This window comes from Gallus gallus, chromosome 2, assembly GCF_016699485.2.
Source record: "Gallus gallus isolate bGalGal1 chromosome 2, bGalGal1.mat.broiler.GRCg7b, whole genome shotgun sequence".
NCBI lineage: Eukaryota > Metazoa > Chordata > Aves > Galliformes > Phasianidae > Gallus > Gallus gallus.
Window position 1 is genome coordinate 1,836,065 of NC_052533.1, and position 20,682 is coordinate 1,856,746.

General features: G+C 42.8%; 1 protein-coding gene across 3 annotated transcripts in view; it reads left to right on the forward strand.

Moving 5' to 3' along the window:
- VIPR1 (vasoactive intestinal peptide receptor 1) overlaps nucleotides 1–20,682 on the forward strand; it is a 110,492-nt gene that overhangs the window by 71,809 nt on the left and 18,001 nt on the right. For all 3 annotated transcript variants that reach the window (NM_001097523.2, XM_040675299.2, XM_015281047.4), the window contains 4 exons: nucleotides 935–1,035; nucleotides 1,772–1,904; nucleotides 17,234–17,387; nucleotides 18,763–18,823. In NM_001097523.2, coding sequence (NP_001090992.2) covers nucleotides 935–1,035; nucleotides 1,772–1,904; nucleotides 17,234–17,387; nucleotides 18,763–18,823 — 449 coding nt within the window. The remainder of the gene's footprint in view (nucleotides 1–934; nucleotides 1,036–1,771; nucleotides 1,905–17,233; nucleotides 17,388–18,762; nucleotides 18,824–20,682) is intronic.

Here is a 20,682-nt window from a genome sequence, read left to right on the forward strand (position 1 = left end):
AAACACTCTTTACTGAGGTAGATTCTTGTTAAAAAATCTCACATTAGTAAAAAAAAAATCACTGATAAAACAAATGTTTGAAAACAGACTTTTCTTTTTAAGCTGAAAATCAAAATGTACTCATTTGGAGTGTTGCTGGAGACTGTTATGAGAGCTGGAGTCTTGCTGCTGTATTTCCTCATTTTAGTTAGACCAGGAATCCCTGCTGGATTTAAATCCCATGGTGCTCCATGCTCAGAGAATCCTTCTGTGTGCAGCCAAAGAGAAAAGCTATGGACTAATTTGCAAATTAAAGCATATTTCTGAATGAACATATCTGTGCATTCCGTGAGAACATCTTAAGTTGGTTTGGTTTCGTTCTTACTAAAACACGATGTTTCACTTCCACAAAGAAAAACCGGACCAGTTCTGTCCCTAAAATTCCCTTCATGTAACAAAGCTCATTGCACTCAGAGCTGACATGTCAGCGTACTGTTTAAGTGAACATTAGCTGTTGTTTCACAATGTTATAACCATGTAGCTGCCTCTGCACGTGTCAAATTCAGACTCCATCCTCTATGAAGTTTTCCCTCCTGTAGCTGTGAGCTGGTCTTGGTGTGATCCAGGTTCTAAGGTAACCAGGCACATTCTTCTTATTCACACCAGCTGTATTTGAATCATGTTATGCTCTGGGCAGCCTGGTCTGGTAGATGGCGAACCTGCACATAGCAGGGGGATTGAAACTACATGAGCATTGTGGTCCTTTTCAACCCAGACTATTCTATGATTGTATGTTCTCTACTGGATATGATTTTAAAGAGCGTTTTTTAAGAGAATGGAGTGGGACAGTTTCCTAACTTCAGCAAGGAGGTCAGAACAAGCTCAGCAATTGTGTATTCAGGTGGATTTTGGCAGCTCTTTGAAAGTCTGTTTTAATTTCTTTCCTTCCCCTTAGCAAACGGCGTTCTATGGCACGGTCAAGACCGGCTACACCATTGGACATACCTTGTCACTCATTGCTCTCACAGCTGCTATGATCATTTTATGTCTCTTCAGGTAAGAGCATGAGCTCCTTCAGGAGACCCAGGCCCTTATGGGTTGACAGACAGATACAGTGCAGCAAATTAAATGGCGTTGGGTGGCTAAGTGTTGGCAACTGAATTCGTTCTCAGTTCCTGTTGTTGACCCTGGATTCAGACATCTGTATTTGGGTTCCTCCGCCAAACAAGTCTACGCATGAGGCAATCTCCTGTTATAGTATTGTTTAAATATATGGCAAAAACAGCAAAATAATGAAAAAATAGTAATTTTTAAGTGAAAATATTATCACCATTGCTACAGAATGCCTGCAGTATGAGTTAAATTGGGTAGCAGCTGCTAATAATTTATCTCTCCTCCTGAAGGAACATTTTGCTTTGGAAAGAATTATTATGGTACAAGCATTCTGTAGAAAATAGACCTTTCTCATGAACACACTTTACTGAGTCAAAAACCTCACTTTTCCAATGGAAAGAGGTATGATGGACCTTTTTTCTATCAATCTGTGTTTTGACCTTTTTTCTCAGAACTAGAAAAGCAGCAGTGCTCCCGCAGATATATGGAATGCCGTGTCTTTTGTGGCTTTTAATGGGCTTCAGTGGATTTACTGTGATTTACATCAAAACATTGTCTGTCTCAGGGTTTCTGATGTTTAACTGTAAGTCCATATCTCAGCAGAAGAAACACGTAAATAGATAAATAGTTTTAGAGAAGTCTTGCTATTCAGAACTGTTGTTTTGTCTCCTCCCAACAGAAAACTACACTGTACTCGAAATTATATTCATATGCACCTCTTCATGTCCTTTATAATGAGAGCCATTGCAGTCTTCATAAAAGATGTCATCCTATTTGAAAGTGGAGAACCCGAACATTGCTTTGTGAGCTCAGTAAGTAGCTGTGTATATTGAATTGTCCGCATTGTTCTGCTTCTTAAACAGCGCACCAAAAATCTCCTTGCAAATGAGTGGGAAACATTATCTTGGGAAGACTTCATTTTTTTCTCATTTGAAGAGAAACAAAAACCTGATTGATGAAGTTTAATTTAAAGGGCATGAAATAAGTGAGCAGGGTTTAGGATTAACTTATTGGATATCCCAATCAAAGAAGACTTTCAGTCTTCTGCTTGAGGATTTAATAAAGCCTTTCCCCTCTGTGATGGTAAGAGATCCAGAGTCAGATAACTCCTCTGAGATATCTGCAGGGCAGTACCTATACATGATCTACATTCGTTAAACGCAATCACAGTCAGCCAAAATCTAATTAATAGGTTTGCTGGAGCTGTGAGCTATCCACCTCACTTTGAAGAAGGCCCCTCTGTGAGCTGAAGGGCTCTTTGGGTTCTTCTGATTGCACCGACCAGGTCCCTGCAGGAGTTTAGGCAGGAAATCTATATGGAGACATAACTGTCTGTTTTTCATCTGGTTCTCTGTTCCACACAAACTGTATAATGGTGAGATTTCCCCACTGGGATGATAAAGGAGGGGAATAAAGGAGTTGGTATGCTTTCCCTACTTTTAAACTTAGTGTAATCAGCTGGAGTTAACATTAAGGTGGGAGAAGAGTTGTTTGTCTAAGAGCTGTGTTGATGCAAGAGAACGCCAGTCACGAATTAATCTCCTAAATAGGGAGATATGATCACAGCATCGTAGAATGGATAGGGTTGAAAGGTCATCGAGTTTCAACCTCCAGGTTGGTCAAAAGTCATCCAAAAATTAAATTAAATTAAATACTCCAACATACATTCATAATAATAGATGATCTACTTGCTGGTAATAGCAGGTGACTGGGCACAGCAGTCCTGCAGGATCTCTTCTGAACTTACATTTCATTGCATCGTAAAGCAACAGAAAAGACTGTCTTTGCTATCCATCCAGTTTCTTCCTTGCCTTCTGACCTCTCTGTATCAGTTCCCCAAGTGCCATCCCTGCTGGTATAATGGTCTTTCTGCTTGAGCACCTCCCAGTCCGTATCAAAGAGTGACCCACTCCCAGCATTTCCCTGAGACCCATCTACAGCACGACACGTTCCCATTGCAGTGACCACATACCAGTCTCCATTTTTTATTTTCCCTCTGTGGTTCACTGGAATCTGTATCCTTCAGCAATGAGGCTTCATTGTGAAGGCCCATGAATGGTTGCAGTGACATAGAAATGGGGATGAACAATTGGCTGGTGTCTGCTGCCACAGATAACTGCCAGTGCTAGTTGGCAGAGGAGCCAAGAACCCAGTGAGCCATGGAGTTTGATGTAACCTCTCACCCCTGTTGCAGTTTGTACCAGGTCATGACTCAGGCATGATTGCAGAAAATGGTGTGAGAAGTGTCTGCTGAAACACTTCTGTGCATAAATACTGGGCACTGTCCTGCAGAATCTGCAGTTCCTGGAAGCCAGGCTGCTTACAGGCAGATCATGGCTACCAGCATTGTGTGTGTTTCTCCGCAAGCAGAAGATTTCTTTGTGGTAAATGCCAGTTCAGGGTGAATCAGGCTATATCTTCCAGAAGGACTATGAAAGTATGTGGGACAAATCTGTCTCCACTAAACCGGGCTGAACTTACCCCTTGTAGAATCTGCACACAACTTGGCCCAACAATCTGGACAACATTTTAGGTCGTAGGGGAAACGTACCTACATGAAATGCAGTTGTGGTGCCTCTCCTAGCATTCATTTGCTTGGAGACATAAAATCCATTGTGTTTATGCTGGGTTTGGCAGTGTTAGGTTGGCTTGAGTTAGGTGAAATAATTGTGTTGTTTGTGCTTTGAACTTGCAAGATAAAGTTTTGCCTTGGGGGACATGGGTACTAACTAGTTCGTATACCTTGGGCCTGATAAAGGATCTATGGAAGGTTTCATGTTTCTACTGATAATGCAAGATATTGGCCTTGAGCTCATTCAGCAGTTCACTTTGCTGGATGCTGTCGCCGCTATACTGTTTTAGAAAAAGGGAGAACCAAAGCAATAACCATCTTTTATTAGAAAAGAAAGTGCTGCACTCAGTTTCTTTGAGGAAAAAAAGGATAAAAGCACCTACTTTTATTGGCTTTGCGTGGTAGCATTTCAATTGTACTTCATTTTATCTAGTGTGGGAAATTTCAGTTACAGTGTGAACTCTGAGGCATTTTAAAGTCAAATACTTTGGGATTATACAATCACAGATTTATAGAATCATGCAGGTATTTTCCATGGAAATAAATAGGAGGCATTACTTTCTCAGCAACCTGTATGGCATCATTTGAGTTGGAAAAGACCTTTAAGATCATTATATCCAACCATTACCATTGAGTACAACCTGAATGCCCCAAAAAATTAGGTTTGTTGGGCCTGTCTACAGGACACAAAGTCTGAGAATGTGGCAGTAAGCATTTCAGGTAATCAGGGCCAATGCAATCACTGAAGCCATCACAACATACAGCCGGCACTGGATGCTGATTGTGGAGGTGTGTGGTGGTGGGTGGATGACTGGACTGGATGATCATAGAGGTCTTTTCCAGCCTTGATGACTCTATGATTTAATGATTCCACGACTGATTCCACAACCAATGCAAAGTGGCCCACGACCTTTGTGCTGCTACAAGGAAAGGCCCAGCTGCCCAAATCAATTAGGCTCACTCTTAGGCACAAAGGAGGTCCTTTGTCTTATGTGGCAGCACATAGACTGACCCTTAGAGAAGGACAGCCTTATTAAAGCACTGTGGGGTTTTCCAGAGGGAAACAAAGCACTACTGGGGACCCTGGGTATTTTAGAGGGAGAGAAACAGTAGAGAAACCTCATGGCCACATACATATGCAGCTACTTGCCCAAGAAACCAGCAGTCAGTAGTTTCTCTGTCATCCCCCTAAGTTAGAAGGTATGTCTGTGATTATGTGAAACTGAAACATCATGATGACTTAAATTTCTTACAGATAGGCATATGCTCAAGTGTATTAATGGATACGGGCTTTAAGCATCCAGATGTAGATGTGACCAGGTTAGGAGATTCTGTGGTATCATCCATCCTGACTTCTCCAATAACTGTTTGTTCCAATTCTTTCAGAATGCTTTCTGTCTCAGTAGTCAATCATTTCTGATGGAAAGCTCACCACATGCAGCTTCATTGCATCCAGTGGTTACTCAGACTGCGTGAAAAACTGCCTCACTTTCCAGTCTGTATTTGCTTGCGTTCTTCTGTGTTCTTTTTTTCACTGCCAGACTAAAAAGGCCTCTAACAAACTCTAGCTTTTCACATTAATTTTCTCCAGACCTTCTGACTTTCTATCTTAGCACTGGTCTTCCTCTTTATTTCTCTCTGGAAAATGCCACATGAATCCTAGTAGCCAAAAGAGCAAACATGGCAGAAGGATTGACTTGAGTACTTTGCTTGTCTTTTCATTTGATTTGTGCGTGTGCTTTTAAAGCTAAGATTTGGTTTAGTTTCATGATTGTAATAACTGGATTGTAAAACTTGTGTTTGCAGCCTAGCTAGAGACAAAGAAGCCAACAGTTTGATATAAACAAAGATCCAGTTCTGCAGATTGAATTCAGACTGACTTTTCTTTAGCTCTGCAAATTTGCCTTTGCTGATGATCTAGCCAAGGGAGGGATGATTTCTCTTTGTCCTTCTGCATACCAGTAAGACAATCAAACCCAAGGAGGAATCATTTGCAAAGGAGGGCAGGACTCTTATCAGTAGTGAGAGTTTGTACATGTCTCGTACTTTCAGAGTGGAAAATTCATTTTTCAACATGAGTTCCCTCAGGCCAAATTGATGAAAGGATGTCTACTCCCTTTCTCCAGCACCATGGACTGGCATTCGATGAACTTTGGCTGACTGGCTTGGATGAGGAGCCTGGCACAATCCTATCTGTAGACAATGGGAATTTTCCCCTTGACTTTAATTGGAGTTGGGTCAGGCCCCAAAATGTGTGAAAGCATCAACTGGCACTGTTTCAGAAGCTCAGCCCATTTCTGCAGAACTGTACACTGTCTATTGATTTCTCAGGCCAGCCAAGCACAAGGATGCTGCTTGAGATAAGGAAAGGCCTTAAAGTCTGTCCTGCTGTACAAATAAGGCCAAATGTGAAGTCCATTTTTTGCTCAATTTTGTTTGACTGTTTAGGGTGAAGGAAACTCTCTTGCTTCCCATCTAATAGGTAGCAGTTACAGTTGGCTTTCACTCCAAGGATCAGCACAGGGAGCAAAGGAACAGCCACTGCTCACGTGGATCGTTTCTCTCTATGTTCTTCCACTCAAGTCTGACTTGAACCACCTTAATGGCTTCAGGGGATGGGTGTTGAAATGGAATGGCTTCATTTCTTCTTCCTGAGTTTTTTAACAGCATTTGATTTCTTCTTAAGATTCTGCTGATGTTACTGTCACAACACAAATCTAATGTACCCATTTCCTTGGTCTACATTTTTATCATTAGGTGAGAGAAAGCGATTTCCATCTACCTAGAAATGAAGCATTATCCTTAACGCTATCTGGTATCTCCGTATCTGCTGCTGCCCCCATAACTGCTGATCACTGTTACAGTCTAACCTTCCTTGCAAAGACAATGACAGGGGAAGAAAAATAAACAGAGAATGCTCCTGTAAATAATATGCAGAATTTAAAAACAAACAAACAAAAACAACCAGAAAGCAGAGAGAAGGAATAGGGTCATTGTGTTTGCCAATTCTCCTTCAGATCTCACACCAGCGTTTTAAGGTTCACTTCACCTAAGGTATTGAGGCACTCCTAAAAAGGACCAGAAAATGGAAAGGAGATTGGAGGAGGAGAAGAGACAAAGAGGTTAAAGCTACACTCCTTAATTAACCAAGATCTAATAGTAAATATATTAGGCAAAAGTAGAATCATAGACTGGTTTGGGTTGGAAGGGACCTTTAAGATCACCTAGTTCCAACCCTACTGCTATAGGCAGGGACACCTCCCACTAGACCAGGTTGTTCAAAGTAAGTAGAACTAAAAATAAAACGTAATGTCTTCAAGTGCTTTTAGAAAATCAGTGCTGGAGTTGATCTGAGGATTTACTGGCAAATGCAATAAATGAAGAGTTTGTAAAGCAATGGGTGGCTGTAAAGAAGTTTGGGATGCTTACTGCCCATGGCCAGCAGGAGCTGTGAGCGTGGGAAGTGGCTGCCTATCCACCTAGACTTATTCACATTCTTGTTTGGATTTTGAAGCTAGCCAGAAACACCCCACCCAGGAATGTAGTTTCATCATCTCTTCTAGAACAGCAGAGGTCTGTACCTGTACAAGTCACCACTGATGGCTATGAAAGAGACATAAGCCATCTAATCCATGCCAAAGGGAGAGGACACACACAGGTAATTACTGTGGAACTGCTGGCAAACAATCGCTTCCTTCTGGATTGGTGAGACAGCAGTTTGTGCCTGGCACTCTTGCAGCTCTCATTGCTGATCCTCTGCCAAAGGATGTGTAAGAAGGGAGCATGAGCTTGAGGTCTGAGTTTGGGAAGAAGGAGATGTGAGTGTCAGAGAAACTGAAGGTCGAGAATCATCATTTTGGGAAGGGAAGACAATGGGTGGCCACAGGGGATGGAGCTGGATGCTTGATGTGTGGTGCTGGAGGCTTGCCAGGCTGAGTAGGTGAGAAAGATTTGTGGATTTGGGGATCCATTCCTTGAGATTGAAAGTACCAGACTCCAGGTCATGCCCCTTCTGCTCCTTGGATTGATGATATCTTGCAGCCCTTGAAAGGATCCGTACCTTGGAGACCAGGCTCTAACATGGCTTTATGTGGTTTTGCTTGGATTATTTATCCCCTGGATTTCTCTTTTTCTCTTGGGAATAACAGGAAAGCTGTATTATAGAAGAGCTCTGAAGCAGGAACTGCCTTTGAAGAACTGACCTTATCAGCTATGCCTCTGTCAATTGCTAGCACCTTAGAGCAATGCAGTATTGCCAATAAGGGTACTATTAAAACTCTGATCACCTTCTCCCTTTAGCTGCTAACTTGTGCTCAACTTTCTTTATCACTGAAGACATGTTCGGAAGTGCTGTTATCATTCTGAAGTTGATAAGCATGAAATAGGGACAGTTACCCCACTTACCAAGATAATGCTATTTTTATGTCTGAACTCAACTATGAGTCATCTGACGCGGAGGCTAGACCAGCTAGAGCTAATCACCATCTTACAAGCACTCACAAGATTCCCCACCCCCCACCAAAAAATCAAACTAATCTTTCTAAGAGACAAAATAGAAAGGCCCAGGCCCTCAAAGGCTGTCAGTTACATAACCCCCGTTAAACTCAGCAGACGAGAAATGCTTAAATAGCCTTGAGGATCACAGTCACGGGGCTTAAACTTGCTTCTTGTGTGAGCTAAAGCAGACATAAGAGCTTCCTGCAGATTTCAACTATGTTGTATTCAGGAAGACCTGCGTGGGAAGTGGGCTAGGCATAAAGTGCAATCATGTGCGCTGCATTTTTGCTGGAGTAAACTGGTATGGTTCCATTTATTTTAATAAAGTCCACCAGGTTTCTGCTAGCTGAGGATCTGACCCTGCCGTGCTTTGTTGGGTTGGAAGCACAGAAATTAGAGTTTGCATTATGTAACTTCCATATTAGCAGATATGAACTTTGAAATGTCTTACTGTTTTCAGCCGGCTTTCAGCTGGCATTAAGGAAGTGAAAGCACAAAGGGAAACCAAGGTTACCTTGTGGGACTTTGGGGGCCATATTGGTTTGGCTACTGCTAGACCAATGATACTCTATCCAGAGAAGTGATACCCTATACAGGGTCAACAGTGGCCCAGCCTCAATGCAAGTGGATATGATAGCAGAGGAAAGAGACAATAAGATTGAACAAAGTGGCATCTTTCTGCTGTGCCCATCTTTCCACAGTCACACTGGAAGCAGGCAAGACATAGCTTGATGAAATAGTGCGTTTGCGTGCATACAGTTGTGCAGCTCAGCTCATCAGGCTAGAAATACCATTTCTACTCTATGAAAGTGATGACAAATCAACAAGCCTAGACACAAATCCAGGTTATAATGGCTTAATAAATTGGCTTGTGACAGATGACACGGGGTAAGTAGTGCAGTGTGTACTGTTAGGCAATGATGGACATTTGAAAATGTAATGCATTGTGACCTAGAGGAAAGAAGGTTAAGATAAATTGAATTAATTTGCTTTTGCTACAGCTTAAGAGCACTCTCACGTGTTTCTGGGGCATCAATGATGCAAAGCAGCATGTTAACAAGGAAAATCTGTGTTTGAGGCATCTTATTCCTTCAGGCCTCTCTCTGAGATAGATGGTGACCATGAGCCCTCTCTGAATTCAGTTATGTCCATCCATCTGCCATGTATTTCAGAGCTGATGTAGTATTGAAGTCTCTAGGGCAGCAGGAGCTGAAGGATCCATCATCAAGATGTAAAATTATTATTCCCCTGAAGGTTTTTAAAGACTTTTTTTCTTCGTTTTAATTCCTGATAGATGAGAAATTACTTTGAACTCGACAATTTAGGCCCTCACAAACTGAAGGTTGTATGTTCCAATCAGGAGCCACACTGTTTCTGTCCAGATGCCTTCTTAAGAATTTCTCTGGTCAAATTTCTTTAGGCAAACATAGTGCCAGGTAGAACTCAGCACCCAAAATGTCCGTGCATCTCCCAAGAAAGCTGGTAGACCCAATCACCAGTGTAGCAGTTTAGTATTTAAAATGACTTGCTTTTCAGACTCCCTGATAGGAAAGGAGGAACAGAATCCAAGTTACCGAAGCAATCTCTTTGAATCCAGGCTACTACTGCAATTAAAGAGAAGGGAGATATTAAGCAATGGTTTTGCACCAGCCTGTCTTGTTTGGTTTTGTTTCCAATTTGTTTTGTTTTTCTATTGTTACACAAAACACTGAGTATGCCCAGGGTAAGTTAACACTTTGTCTTTCCCTTTATTGCTCAGTGAATTGGCTTGACCTAGGGACTCGCTTTCAGATAAAAAGAGTCACCCAATAAGAAGCTGTTTTATTTCTTTCAAAGATTCCCACTGATGTCATGCAGATTTTTTGCAAATTAGGTCTCCAGCCTGAAGCCCTGAAGGGGTTTTGCCGTTGACCTCTGTAGGGTCAGACTATCACCCTAATTGTCTCTGCAGAAGGCTAAACACAGTAGCAGAAGGCTGAGATAACAGATAGATATTTGCATTTTCAGTTTGCCAAGTTGATGTCTGGAAATGGCGTCTCTATTAATAGAATGGCTTGGGCTGAAAGGGACCCCAAAGACTGTCTAGTTTTCCATTCTTCTGTCAAAGCCAACTAAGTAGTGAAAATATAAGAGCCTTAAGCATGGGAATGAGACAAGAAGTAATCTGAGGTTATTAAGGTCATGTCTTTGCCACCTCCTCATGAGACATCTAAGCCAGGATCAGCAGTCACTACTGAAAAACCACCTGTGCTCTCTTTATGAGATCGAATTCTGAAAGAAGATTGCTCTAGCCTCTAGTTGGAACAAAAAGACCCATTTGGGTGGGAAAAAGAGTTTTTCTTTTTGTTTCTGTAAATAATGCCATTGTGAGCAACATCTTCCTAGGGAAAAGCTCACACCATCTTCACCCTTCCTTTTTTAACAGAGGCAGTACTTGGGCCAGTATGGTAAATCTGTTCTTCCTATCAGGTTATTTTTGTCTCGGAAAGCAAGAGACCTTACATATTAAAAATAAAATTAAAAGGAAAAAGAAATGCCTCATAAAAAACGAAAACATATTTGGAAACTAAGTCTATCCTGACATCTCCATGCAGCACACACACAAACCAGTGGACCATGCAGAGCTATGGATAGTGGCATGCAATATTTAGGTTATAAAATGATTGGTAATTGATTAGCTGTATGAGTTCTGGTGTCCAGATAATAGTGAGATGAGGAATTAATCATATAATATAGTCACGCAAGCAGAGTAATTATCTGGTTATTACATCCTCATCATAGATGACATTGTGCATTGGCTGAGGTGGACATCTCAGTGCAAGAAGAGCTGGAATGGGATTCAGTCTGATTTAGGCATGTGGGGCAGGAATGAGCTCAAGACTCTTGGATTTAGTTATCATTCAGTCATGAGCATCTAAAATGGCATTGCAGATATGGAGATTTAGGGTAAGGCTGATCCCTGTGGCTGGGGATCCTAATTTCATAATCAACAAAGCAGGAGGTGTTCTGGGCAACTCCAGGCAGCCTGGTCTGGTGGTTGGTGACCCTGCACATAGCAGGGGGTTGAAACTAGATGATCGTTGTGGTCCTTTTCAACCCAGGCCATTCTATGATTCTGTGATTCTATGATTCTTTGCTACCCCATCTTCCAGCCAGGTCTTGGAAGTAGGATCCATAAAAAGAAAGGCTTTTAAATAAGATCAGGGAAGCCTCCTTGACCAGGCTGGGGAGGACAGCTGTTGCTGTGGGCAATTTCCACACAAGTCACTCAACACCCAGCCTTTTGGATAGGTCATGTCCTCCGGGCAGCATAAAAGAAAAGTGCTGGATAAATCTATCACTGAGAAAATGAGTTTTCATCTGTCTCCTTTCGAAGAGACCCGCAGAAATGTCTGTGTAAATCTGTTCCTCGTTCTTCAGCGGTGGCAGCCCAGGTGAATGGACACAAGTACTTTAAAGGACATTCGGAGGCCTCCACATTTCATGATGGATTGAGATGAATCTGAGCCCATGTTTTTGCCAGAGGCAGTAGGGACTGGGCTGAGGGCATAGTTCCACCTCCACAAACCATCTCAGGAGCTTCAGTGTTATCCAGGATTGCATGTGACGACACGAATGTATCTTTAAGCTGACTGTATGTCTTGATGCCCTATCACAAATATCTCAAGTTCTGTTCCACGCTGTAGGAGGATGCAGTGATTGAGGGTGCAAGGAGGGAATTACAGGGACTGCAAAGGGGGTCACATTCCTGCACAAGAGCGTTCGTACATGGTGAGGGACAGGTCAGATCACCTATTGGAGAGACCCACGCTTGGGGCAATGGGAGTCAGGCAGAATGTTTACATCAGGACATGTTCCCAAGCCAGCTATACAGTGTGTGAAGCTGGAGAATGCCCCTTTGTACTTCTTTGTCCAGATTTAGATACTTCTTTAACCCAAATCCTAAACCATAACACACCATATCCCCAGTAAAGAAGCAGATGGAGACATGTGCTAGTGCAGTGGTGATCTCTGGTGCACAGCAGTGTTTGTGTGAAGTTAATTGACCTCTTGATGTTGAGTTCTGTTGCATTCCCAGTAGGCTGGTGCACGCACACATGTGTGTTGTGTGTGCACCTCCATCAAAACCTCCTTAGACCAACTCCTGTCCAGCTAAGCTGCTTATACTGAGCTAGACAAATTCAGGAGCTGGTTGAGACTTCCATTCCTTAGCAAATATTAATGAACAGAGATATCTTGCACAGAGTTATTACCACTGACAGGTAGGATATATGTGTATTTAATGCAACATATTCAACTGTGTGTTAATCACTGCCTTCAGCATCTGGACTGCATTACTCCAGGTGACTCAGCTAGTCGCTACATCAGTTTTATGAGAAAAAAAAAATGTATTTATCAGGGCTAACATTAAAGTATAAAGTGCAGAGTGTGGTAGCCTGTAGTCATTGCTCAGTCTTGTTTTTTCCACCATTACACTCCTCTGCATCTCAGAAAGCCTGCTTGTGTCTTGAGTACATTTTTCCTACCAGTTGACTAAGTGGGCTGTGTTTTTTGCAGCTACTGTAGGACATGAGCTCTGTGCTGCATGCTGGCTTTGAGTAGCTTTGTTGTTTTTCCCATCATTGCAGTAAACTTTGAATTTGACCCTCTGCTGACATCCTAAAATCTCTGCCCAGCTTCTCAGCTAAGCATAATTCTTTGCATCACACCAGCAGTCCAACCACCCTACTCACCCCTCTCCTTTTTGGAAGGACTGGCTGCATTCCTAAGTATCAACGGCTTATTAAAGATTTGCCCTAACACAACTGCAAGGTGTTCTCTTACAAAGCAAATGTGCTCTCTTCTACCTTCTCTATTTCTTTGTTAGCTTTCAGATTATGCTTCTCGGTATCTAAATCAATGTGATCTCACAGAAGATTTGTCTAATAGGGCAATATATGCCCCACATGACATGAATCCTTGCTTTGAAAGTCATAGGCCTGTTTCCTATCCAGAAAGCAGACACTCAGCCCAATATACATGCTAAATGGGAATGCTAAGTACTCTGTGACCAGGAAGCAGACTGATACATGTGTTTTGCACATCCACAATGAAAAGGAATAGAAATTGATTTCAAAGATGTGTCTGCATTTAAAAATACTTCCTTCCTTGTGTCCTCCAGGATGGTCATGCAGAACAATATGTAAGATATGTCCATACAGGCTGGATGTGGCTCTGGGCAGCCTGGTCTGGTGGTTGGCAACCCTGCACATAGCAGGGGGTTTGAAACTAGATGATCACTGTGGTCCTTTTCAACCCAGGCCATTCTATGATTCTACCATTCTATGATATTTGAATTGCTTGCTAGCTCAGCACCTTTAAGGATTTTTTGTGATGGGCAGACTTAGAATCATTTGACTTTGGAGGGACTCTTAAAGGTCATCTAAATCCAACTTCTCTTCAGTGAATAGGGAAATGCCTGTGAATATCCCCATCGTACATCACTTAGGAGAATGATAGAGCCTGTGGAAGATCTCACTTCTTGTGGAGCAGTAACTGGAGGCCCAGCACAATACCTGAGAGTGCCTACAAGATCATAAACAGCCTACTTTTAAGCAGATGAATTTTGCACTGTCTCCTTTTCAGACAGTCCTCAGAGCCCTGCAACATAGCCCAGTAACGCAAGGGAGGGTTGGCCCATGCAGTAGCAATAAGGTATGCCTTATTTCACCCTCACGTAAGCTTCTGAAATAATTAAGATAAAATTATCTTGCTGATTATGATGGGTTTAATGAGAAGCACAGAAGTGGTCAAAAAGGGTTTTGACCTTTTTGGGGTCAAAAAGTTTTCTGTCCCTCCTTACCTGGAGGAGGAATTGGTTTCTGTAGTTGGTGACTAGCAGCATATGAGGAAATGAAGGAGACTTTATGGAAAAAGCAAATAGCTTGTGGCTAATGGAGTCCCGAAGATGGAAGCAGAGAGGAGCTAATTGAGTCAATAAGACATCAACAAAGGCTGGGTAGACCATCTCACTGCAACATCTCATGAGGACAGAAGCAGTGCAAGCCATCTAGAGGAAGGCAGGGTTGCAAATGAGGTAGAGGATGGGAGAAAATTGAGCAAGCAGTGTTGTAATGCTGCTTTTCCTGCTGAAAATGTATTTTCTAAACATCATTCCTACTGGTCTTTCAACACTGATGTGTCATGGGGTCATTACAATGACCCCATTACAATGTGCCGCATGTAATAAGGATGAGATGTCTCAAAAGCCAGGAAGGGCTGATTTCTGAATGTGTCACTGAGCTGGCTGGCTGAGAGGGCTCAAGGGAAGAACAGCACTGCAGTCAGCAGTAGAAGTGCATCTCTCTTAGGGATATTTGGTCTGGCACAAACCTACCCAGCGTAAGTAAAGACAGCAAGAATCCCAGGCAGTTAGTGTGTAAGATAGAAATCATTGTGGGTGGTGATTGATGCAGTGGTCTTGTTTTCAGCTGAGCTGGTCTGTCCATGTTCCCTCTGTAGTTGGTGGGGAAAGAGGTATTTTTACAATACATCTGCCCTGCTTTATCTGTGGATGAGGCAGATCACACCTTGGATGTTCTTGACAGTATTGTCTGGATCTCCACTGGCTGGAAAAAGTGAAAAAGAAGACTTTGTAAGTATCAGCTGTAAGAGTCCTACCTATAGAGTCAGCTTGTGGTTATATAGCTTTGCTATAGGCTCCCTGGTGATCCACATAGGTGACTTCCAACTCAGCATATTCTGTGATGGTGTTGGCTTGGTCCATGCCAAATCTGTTCCAGTGCAGGACATCCCCAAGTCACAGATGACCTCAGACTGCAATATATTATCAGCCTGTGCTCACTCTGATGCATAAATATATCTTTTTTTCCTGGTAAAATGAAAAATGCCTGGGATAGTAGCAGCTGCTCAAATAGCCTTATATCTCCCAGCACAGAGTGAGCAATTGCTCTGCTACAGCCCCTTTAAGAAAGGAGTTCTGTGAGTTGTCATTCCTGGTCTTGTACACTGTCCCAGTGCCTTGTGACTGAATGGGGCCCTGGGCAGCCTGGTCTAATATTAAATGTGGAAGTTGGTGGCCCTGCCTGTGGCAGGGGTGTTGGAGCTTAATATCCTTGAGGTCCCTTCCTACCCAAGCCATTCTATGATTTTATGACATGCTCCAGCCTCATGCCTCTGCATCCCTTCATCACAGCCATCCAGAAAGGTTTCCCCAAAATTCATTCCCCAAAGCAAATTCACGTTTGAGGAGCACGTGGTTGAGATGCATCCTATTTTGCTCCCCTAAAACTCACATCTCAACTGGGAGCTCCTAAATGCTGCTGAGTGCACTCCCACCAGCAAATCCCCTCTGGCTGCAGATGGCCCAGGCTTTGGATGAAAGGAATGAGTGTCACACACATACGCACACAGAGGCAGGGAAAAAAACAAAGAGCAGAGGGATGATCTAGGGAGGAGGATGACACATCCCAAGCCCTTGTCAGCTCATCTCACTGTTACCTTCCCTGCCTGGAAGTGAAGTGCCTGCTCTGCCACCACTTTCCCCCATCGCCACCCTGCAGCAAGTCTCTGCTTGTGCCATCTGCCTTGCAGCAGGCGGCTGATATGCATATAAACTGATAAGCAGGAGCCCGTGAGGACCCCAGTGCAACATACCAATGGGTGATAGGGGAGGGGTGAGTTAATTCTGAGCAATCAGTGGGGACAAGTCTTTCTCCAAACATATGGCATCGAGAAAGCACTTTTTATGCCTTTTTTTTTTTTTAAACCATCATGTTTCATAGCAACTGTTTTCAGCAGGAGAGAGGAGCGGGGGGATGTGTGAGCTTGTCACTCGTGCAAATCAATTATTGCTCTAAATTCACCATGGTGCAAATGCAGAGCACCAAGGAGGAGCTGCTAATCAGAACTTCGTGCCCAAAAAGAGCAGGGTATAACCCAAGCAGACCCACTGAAGCCAATGTAGCTATTGCTGTACATCTCAGGGATGGTTAAGCAATGTGGATATAATTAACAATGCAACTGATGCATTCCTCTAAATGAGTCTGTAGAATGGTGCTGGCCAATGGCTGGTGCTAACAGAGCTCTTTGGGCAGCTGATTTCAACCTTCAGGTGTTTTGCAGTGGTTTTGGCCATTGAGTGCTGGAGAGAAATTTCCTATTCACTTTTTTTTTCTCGTTTTTCTTTTCTTAGGTGACTGTTCCCATTACCTGTAAGTGTTAATTCTGAGCTGCAGTGAGGACTTCACTGCAAGTTGCTGTGTTTAATTATTTATTTTCCAAGAAAGAGCAGTCCTCCTCCTCACTTCAGCTCTTTCCTTCCATTTCAATCTAATCTGTCCATGCTCATTAGCGTTTACCCTCTTTTCCCTTCTAATCCTCTTCTTTTTACTTAAAAAAGATGTATTGTCCTTTCTTCTTTTCTTAACTGAGCATTCTCAATTCTTTGTAGACTTGACTTTCTTCAAAGTCCTTTGTCAGACCCATTCAGTTTTTGCAATAGCTGCCAGGCCATGGGGTGATTATGATTGGATTTTGTTTTCAAGAGCTACTTTTTTATCATTATTGTTATTTTTATTTAACCTGGGTAATCAGTTTATTCACCAGAGACTTCATTTCTATGGATTCAGAGAGGCAGCTCCACTATGAATGATGGGGGGACCATGATGTTCAAGTCACTCGAGATGATGTCCATCAAGATAATGACTTTGGTGGCAAAAGTAACACAAAAAATGATCGCCTCTTCTCGTTTCCTCTCAAGTGCAGATCACCTCCATCACCCTGAATCAGGGTTTTGTGGGTTGCACCATAAATGAGCCACTGGGTAGATCTCAGTTCAGAACCGCACTCTCATGTGTTGGTTGACACCTGCCAAGCAGCCTGAGCCTGTCCATGCTCAGGCTTTGCAGGCCTTTTGGCTCTTCACATGAAGCTTATCCTATAAGGCCTTCACGGGCTGCAAAAAAAGCGATCTCAGAGTTACACATAGGGCAAGGTTTACTGGGAATTTTGGGTGTTCACAATGGAAACGTGCTACAGATCACCACTGTTTCTTCCTTTCTTCTCTTCCAGGTAGGCTGCAAAGCCATGATGGTTTTCTTCCAGTACTGCGTCATGGCCAACTTCTTCTGGCTGCTGGTGGAAGGGTTGTATCTTCACACCCTGTTGGTCATCTCCTTCTTTTCAGAGAGGAAGTACTTCTGGTGGTACATCTTAATTGGCTGGGGTATGCATCTTCTTAGGTCTGAATACCAGGAGGTGACCCTGGCAGGCATTTTTAACAGCAATTTAATCCCCAGTGGTCAGAGGAGCTTAAGAGCATTAACCTTCACAATTATTTAAGAGCTTAGTTTGTGCTCAATTCATTGATAGTTGAGCACCTCAGTATCTTAAAGGACTTTTGGACTGAAACCCCTATTTGATCCTGACTGGGATCCCAATGTTGCATCGTGCGCTGTTCTTAAATTGTAAGGATGAACTAAGCAGGACTGCTGGATTCATCCAGACTCTACAATCCTTTGCTCTTCTTGCCTTACTGAGATCAGGCTCAATAGCTATCCTGACAAGGGGAAGGGGAAAGGGAAAGGGAAGAGATAGAGGAAAGGGAAAGGGAAAGAGAAAGGGAAAGGGAAAGGGAAAGGGAAACGGAAAGGGAAAGGGAAAGGGAAAGGGAAAGGGAAAGAAGACAAAATGAAACTTCACAAGGCTGCCCAGAGCTGAAATACTAACTTATGCAAATTAACCCTACTAGATAGACTTCTCTTCTTTCTCCAAAGACATCGTAACCCATTTAGCTGGAGATGTATGTATAAGCAAGGCAAAAAGGCTTTCTGTTCTGCACTCTCAGTAGCTGAAACTGAGAAATAATTAGAGCAGGGAATAATCTTGAAAAGGAAGAGAAAAAAGCATTTGTGTCATTTGCAAGGGTATGCCTGGACTCAGGGTTTGATCAGTTAGCTGTACAGTAACTTCCATTGAAAGTGACAGGAGTTACGCTTGAGTTCACACTGCAGAAGAGAGGCAATTCTCCATGCTATAAGTGTAAGGAGAGGTGATGTCAGCAGGCCTGGTTTCAGATGCATCAGGTCAGACCTTCTTTAAACTTGGCTTGTGCAGAGGTCTTTTCAGCACAGTGCCTCTGAAAGATCTTAAAGAGAAATGCATGATTTTAAATCAAAGGAAATATTTTGCATTGGTAATGTGTTCTGAGGTTCTTTGGGTGAGGAAGGGCAATGACAGGTACTGGAAGGAGTTTTGGACTTTCATTCATCCATCCATCATTTGCAAAAGCATCAGTGGTGGATCTGAAATGGATTATGCAAGAATTAATAACTTGGACATACTTGTTCTGTTTGCACTACCATTGCATTTGGAAATCACTGTTAATAAAGAATACTGTGCTTAACACAGAACAAAGAGACCTTTCCTACCTGGGATGTTTCCAATCTAAATCTAATCAAAGACAACAAACAAAGAGGGAAAAAGTGACCACGCAGATGGAGCAGGAACGCTCTCCTCAGGCAGACTATCACGGAGTGAGGAGCAGTGGTGAAAACATGCATAATGATTTGTGACAATAACACCATCTCTCCTCTCACCAGGTGCCCCCTCCGTGTTCATCACCGCTTGGACAGTCGTCAGGATTTACTTTTTCAATGTTGGGTAAGCCCATGGACTCACTTTTCTTTCGAGCTGAGAACATATGTGCAGATCCGTGAGCAGACCTCCACGTTCCCCTGAGCCCCATGCTCCAAGCAGAGCTTGGCATCCTACAGGACTGACCCTACATACTCCAGCACAGCAGAAACCTCATAAACACATCCATTAGCTCCCTCAGAAAAGCTCTGAAAACTCTTGATCTTTTTTTCAGTCAGATCTTTGGATCTGTTCTCCATCTTCTTTAACCTAATAGCTGCCTTTGACACTTTATGTAAGAAATAGATAGAATACAGGTAAGCAAATGAGACACATATTTGAGCTACCCAAGGATACGTGCAAGTAAACAGGATCTGATCCGTTATGCTTTGACTCAAGTAGTCAAACTGGAGTAGTTTGAAATGCTTTTATGAGAAAACACTGCAGAGAATCACAGATTCAGGTGCTCATTATGCACTCACTGTGCATGCCCTTGCATCCTGCATTTGCAGCACATGGTTAATTCCATTTTCTCCCTTGCAGTCTCTCTCCAAACGTGTCCTGATTTGTCCTTATTTCAGAAAGGGAAGCAGCTCAGATTTTTTTCCTTGTGCTTTTGATGTGTAGTCGTGCTAACACATTTCCTTAGGACTGCTGAATTCTGCTATGGTCTCACTCTATCTGCATAAAACTGACTTTATTTACTGTGTTAATAAATAGCCTCTAAAATGAGATAGAGACCAAAGGATTTAACCATTCTGACTACCAATTCTTCTTACTATATATTCCCACTCTGCTCCAGTAATTCTTAATAAAAATGCAGACTGCTTTGCAGCGGGGACTTTAAAGCACTATATTTTTGTGCCAAGTAAAACAGTGTGAATTTACAGGATATGTTAATACCAAACATAGATTATTTCTTTTTGCATATGAAAATTACCGACAGGGAAAAGTTGCAAGAAATTAACCCAGATCAAATAAAACCTAATTAGGTAAGATTTGTTAAACAGCATAAAGCTTGTATTTAGAAATTTTAACTCCAAATTAAAGTGACCTTCATTCAGAATTTTTAAAAATGAAGTGTTAGATATAATGAGAGCCACTTTAAATCTAAATGAAAGGGCAGCATGCACCAATATTTCCCACTAAAACATGTCCCTCAGTACAACATCTAAATATTTCTTGAACACCTCCAGGTGTGGTGACCCCACCACCTCCCTGTCCAGCCTGTTCCAGTGCTTGACCACTCTTTCAGAGTAGAAATTGTTCCTAAATATCCAACCTGGACCTCCCCTGGCACAAGTTAAGCCCATTCTCTCTTATCCTATCGCTAGTTACACAGGAGCAGAGCCCAACCCAACCTCACCACAACCTCCTTTCAGGCAGTTGTAGAGAGCAATAAGGTCTCCCCTGAGCCTTCTTTTCTCCAGACTGAACCATCCCAGTTCCCTCAGCCAGTCCCCATAATGCTTGTTCTCCAGACCCCTCACAGCTCTGTTGCCCCTTTCTGAACACACTTCAGGGCTTCAATGTCCTTCTTGTAGTGATGGGTCCAACACTGAACACAGTATTCGAGGTGCGGCCTCAGCAGAGCTGGGTACAGAGGGACAATCACTTCCTGCTCCTGCTGGCCACACTATTTCTGACTCAAGCCAGGATGCCATTGGCCTTCTTGGCCACCTGGACACACTGCTGGCTCATGTTCAGACAAGCGTCAACCAACACCCCCGGGTCTATTTCTCCCACACATTCTTCTAACCACCCTATCCCAATCCTGTAGTGTTGCCTGGGGTTGTTATGGGCAAAGTGCAGGACCTGGACCTTGGTCTTGTTGAACTTGTTCCATTGGCCTCAGCCCAGTGATCAGCCTGTCCAGATCCCTCTGT